The following is a 5,000-nucleotide window of genomic DNA, read 5'->3' as shown; positions in this document are numbered from 1 at the left end:
TGCGGGCATCGCCAGCCGCCCGCCCACCGGGGACCCCGCGCCACCTGGGTTGCGGAAGAGCAGGGTCTGCTGCACGGTGACGTTGGCCACCACGGAGTAGACGGTGAACGTGGCCCCGCGGTGCAGGACCGAGGACGGGAAGGCGCAGAAATAGGTGTCCTGGTCCAGCACCTGGAAGACCAGGGAGCCCTCCCGCCTCAGCCTCCCTCTGCCAAGCCCATTCCTCAGCCCGCCTGGCACAGACGGGCCCTGGCCTTCTCGGCCTCCCGCCACAGCTCTGCGGCCATTTCCACCAATCCCGGGTGTCGTGGTGGTGACTGCTGGGCTCCCACACACATGGGGAGGTTGAGGCAGGAGGACCCCACACTGGGGAGGCTGAGGCGGGAGGACCCCACACTGGGGAGGCTGAGGCGGGAGGATCCCACGCTGGGGAGGCTGAGGCAGGAGGATCCCACACTCGGGAGGCTGAGGTGGGAGGACCCCACACTGGGGAGGCTGAGGCAGGAGGATCCCACACTCGGGAGGCTGAGGTGGGAGGACCCCACACTGGGGAGGCTGAGGCGGGAGGATCCCACGCTGGGGAGGCTGAGGCAGGAGGATCCCACACTGGGGAGGCTGAGGCGGGAGGACCCCACACTGGGGAGGCTGAGGCAGGAGGATCCCACGCTGGGGAGGCTGAGGCAGGAGGATCCCACACTCGGGAGGCTGAGGTGGGAGGACCCCACACTGGGGAGGCTGAGGCAGGAGGACCCCACACTGGGGAGGCTGAGGCGGGAGGATCCCACACTGGGGAGGCTGAGGCAGGAGGACCCCACACTGGGGAGGCTGAGGCGGGAGGACCCCACACACAATGGGGAGGCCGAGGCGGGAGGACCCCACACACACTCGGGAGGCTGAGGCAGGAGGATCCCACACTGGGGAGGCTGAGGCGGGAGGATCCCACACTCGGGAGGCCGAGGCAGGAGGATCCCACACACACTGGGGAGGCTGAGGCGGGAGGACCCCACACTGGGGAGGCTGAGGCGGGAGGATCCCACACTGGGGAGGCTGAGGCAGGAGGATCCCACACACACTGGGGAGGCTGAGGCGGGAGGATCCCACACTGGGGAGGCTGAGGCAGGAGGATCCCACACACACTGGGGAGGCTGAGGCGGGAGGATCCCACACTCGGGAGGCCGAGGCAGGAGGATCCCACACACACTGGGGAGGCTGAGGCGGGAGGACCCCACACTGGGGAGGCTGAGGCAGGAGGATCCCACACACACTGGGGAGGCTGAGGCGGGAGGACCCCACACTGGGGAGGCTGAGGCGGGAGGACCCCACACTGGGGAGGCTGAGGCAGGAGGATCCCACACACACTGGGGAGGCTGAGGCAGGAGGATCCCACACTGGGGAGGCTGAGGCAGGAGGGTCTCAAGCTCAAACCAGCCTGGGCAGCTGAGCAGGTAAGCCCAGCAAATAAAAATAAAAACAAGCGCAGCGGACACAGCTCAGAGCAAAGGTCTGGGATGCAACCATCAGGACTTAAAAGATTAAAACTGTACGAAGCTGTGCGTGTGCCTAGAAATTATCAAGGCATGCAGAAGTGACAGGACTTCCTGATTAGATAAATAAATCTGGAGGGACGAGGAGGATGACACAGGTCTTTGGTGGAAATTCTCAGAAAGTGAGAGGGTTCCACAGGCGATTTCCCACGAAAACACTAAAGCAAAAATGTAAAGAATAATCTAAGCCAGCACACAGGAGGCTGAGGCAGGAGGATCGCTGTGAGTTTGAGACCAGCCGGGGCTACACAGCTCAAGGCCAGCCTGGACTGCAGAGGGGGACCCCATCTCAGACAAACAACAACAACAAAAAGAACAATCTCAGAAAAAAGATCCTGAAATGCCTCTGCAAGACCAAAAAGACAATGAAAACATGGAAAAGCCATCTGTGACATGGAGGGATGCCAGTCCTAGCGCCATGTTGGGTGTGTCGGCATTGCCATATGTGACACCATTATTGGACGTAGTGGCAGCACCATATTGGATGTGGCATCATACTGGCTACAGCAAGGTGCCATATTGGATGTAGCATCATACTGGCTACAGCAAGGTGCCATATTGGATGTGGCATCATATTGGCTGCAGCATGGTGCCATATTGGATGTGGCATCATATTGGCTGCAGCATGGTGCCATATTGGATGTGGCATCATATTGGCTGCAGCATGGCGCCATATTGGATGTGGCCCTGGCGCCATATTGGATGTGGCTGTGGTACCCAATGGGGCAGGTACAGATGGTCCGTTTTTATTTTGGTTGCATCTGCAGCTCGATGGATCAAGCAGAGGATGCAGCTCCCTGAAAACTTGTTCTGCGATGCAGTTTAGGGTGGAGTTTTATGTCGCGATGCAGACACAGCGTAGAGGGGTGCAGACCCTCCAGCAGGTCACCGCAGGAGTGGGGGAGGCACCCTAAATCTGCACCCAAACCTCAGCCTTTCCTTTGCTCCCCTTTCCCCTCCCGGGACAACAAGCAGCGATGGGTGAGAACCAGAGAGGCCACCCCAGGGGCACAGCGGCCGGGCGCTCACCCTGGGCGTGGTGTTCACAGCGGGGCTCAGTGGGGCGTCCATGCTGCAGAGGCCCGCGCTCACCGGGCTCCGGTATTTCCACGTCAGCATCTTCTGCCTTGGGTGCAGCTGCAGGTCCGTGACGGGGCCCTGCCCGTCTGGAGTCGGCCCTGCGGGAGGGCAGCGTGGCTGTGACCTCCAGCCCCAGCGCCTGGCGCCCTGCACCCTGCACCCTGCACCCAGCACCTGGTACCAGGCATCAGCATCTGGAACCCAGCAGCCAGCACCCAGCAGCCAGCACCCAGGGAGTACTCAGCACTCAACACCTTGCCCTCAATACTCAGCACTGCGTAACCAATACCCAGCACCCAACAGCTGGCACACCAGTACCCAGCACCCAGCACCCCACATCTGGTACCGGACATCAGCCTCTGGAACCCAGCAGCATATACCCCAGCACCCAGTACCCAGCATTCAACCCCCAGCACTGAGTACCCAGTACCCAACACCCTAGCATTCAGTACCCAGTACTCTGCACCTGGTACTTGGCACCCAGTACTCAGCACCCACACCCATCACTCAGTGTCCATCACCCAACACCCTAGCATTTAGTACCCAGCACTCTGCACGTGGTACTTGGCACCCAGTACTCAGCACCCACACCCATCGCTCAGTGTCCATCACCCAGCACCCAGTATTCACTACCCAGCACTCAAAACCTTGCCCTCAATACTCAGCACTGAGTAACCAATACCCAGCACCCAACAGCCAGCACACCAGTACCCAGCACCCAGCACCCCACATCTGTTACCGGACATCAGCCTTTGGAACCCAGAAGCATATACCCCAGCACCCAGTACCCAGAACTCAACACCCTGCCCTCAGTACTCAGCACTGAGTACCCAGTACCCAGCACCCAACAGCCAGCACCTAGCACACAGCACACCAGTACCCAGCATCCAGCACCCCAGCACCCAGTACCCAGCATTCAACCCCCAGCACTGTGTACCCAGTACCCAACACCCTAGCATTCAGTACCCAGCACTCTGCACCTGGTACTTGGCACCCAGTACTCAGTACCCAGCACCCACACCCATCACTCAGTGTCCATCATCCAGCACCCAGTATTCACTACCCAGCACTCAACACCTTGCCCTCAATACTCAGCACTGAGTAACCAATACCCAGCACCCAACAGCCAGCACACCAGCACCCAGCACTCACTCCCCATCACCCAGGACCCAGCACTCACTAGTCAGCACCCAACACCCGGCGCTGAACACCCTGTATATAGCACCAGAATCCAGTACCCAGCACCCCAGCACCTAGTACCCAGCACCCAGCACTTACCCACAGAGGCCTCTCCTGCACAGCTGGTCAGGCTGAGGAGGACGGAGAGCCACAGCAGCTCGGACACAGTGACCCCACAGGGGCTGCGAAGCCGGAGCTGAAACCCAAGAAGAGGCAGAGGACGGGGTGGCTCCCACGGGCTGGGGCTGCGCTGGAAGCCGAGCCTCTTCCTCCCGGAGGCTCTGGGGGTGCAGCCCCGCAGCCCGGGCGGCCCTTTCTCCTTCTCTCCGTCCACTCCAGGCCTCACTAAGTGGCCGGGGACCGACTGGCACCCGTGACCCTCCTGCCTCAGCCTCCCGCCCTGCAGTCGCCCAGGCCGTGCCCGGAGCTCCCTGGCCGGCGCCCGGGCTGCGAGGTCTCTGCCGGGCCACGCCGGGAGGCGCACGGCCAGCACCGAATCAACAGACCGGGCAGCGCCGTGCAGGCCCCCAGCCCTTGGCAGTCGCAGAGGCCACCCACACCCGTGTGCTGGCCGGGGACCGCTCACCCGCACGCCCATCCTGGGGCGGCCGCAGTGCCGGCTCCGGGCAGGACTGGGGCGTCCAGGCGGCTCCCTCGTCGTCGTGGGAAGCGCAGACAGAGATGCCCGCAGATAAGCCGCCCGCCCGCCCGCCTTCTGGCCTGCCTGGCAGCCCCGAGCTCCTCCTCCCCGGCAGGCCCCTTATCTGAGTGTCCCCAGGTCGAGGTGCCGATAGGCTTCCTTCCTGCCGTCTGGCCGCCCGTGCCTCGCATCCCTCGTGACGGGTCAGCTGCTTGGCCACCCGCGGCCCTCCCCTGCTCGGGTCGGGGTTCTGTTACTGGAGGTGGGGTCCCGTCTTCTTCAGGACGGGGGTCTCCCTCAGTGACTCAGTTTCCCCAGCCTGGGCTGGACTGAGAGATCCTCCTGCCTCAGCCTCCCGGGGACACCAGATGACTGGCGAGTGCCGGCCCTGGAGGGTCGGCTCTGGACGCTTCCCCTGGGATCTCTGGTGCCCCCGACAGTCACTTGGGTGCAGAGCCTCGGGGTCCCTGCAGGGAGGGGGTCTCTGAGGGCCCCCAGGACTTCTGAGGGTCATCCTGGATATCTAGGGTCCCCCAGAACACCTGGGGTTCCCCGGG

At 62.7% G+C, this 5,000-nt stretch overlaps 1 protein-coding gene across 1 annotated transcript in view; it reads right to left on the bottom strand.

Moving 5' to 3' along the window:
• LOC134474550 (granulocyte-macrophage colony-stimulating factor receptor subunit alpha-like) overlaps positions 1 to 4,521 on the bottom strand; it is a 10,207-nt gene extending 5,686 nt beyond the window's left edge. The window contains exons 1-4 of the mRNA XM_063242788.1: positions 4,390 to 4,521; positions 3,903 to 3,999; positions 2,574 to 2,722; positions 45 to 171 (exon numbers count right to left, since the gene is read on the bottom strand). Of these exons, the coding sequence (XP_063098858.1) occupies positions 45 to 171; positions 2,574 to 2,722; positions 3,903 to 3,999; positions 4,390 to 4,401 (385 nt within the window). The 5' untranslated portion in view covers positions 4,402 to 4,521. The remainder of the gene's footprint in view (positions 1 to 44; positions 172 to 2,573; positions 2,723 to 3,902; positions 4,000 to 4,389) is intronic.
• Positions 4,522 to 5,000: the final 479 nt, after the last annotated feature.

This window comes from Cavia porcellus, unplaced genomic scaffold, assembly GCF_034190915.1.
Source record: "Cavia porcellus strain 051 isolate PalLab524CR breed Dunkin Hartley unplaced genomic scaffold, mCavPor4.1 scaffold_33, whole genome shotgun sequence".
NCBI classification, from domain to species: Eukaryota; Metazoa; Chordata; class Mammalia; order Rodentia; family Caviidae; genus Cavia; species Cavia porcellus.
Note: the sequence above shows the minus strand (reverse complement) of the source record. Positions and strands in the feature narration are given on the sequence as shown.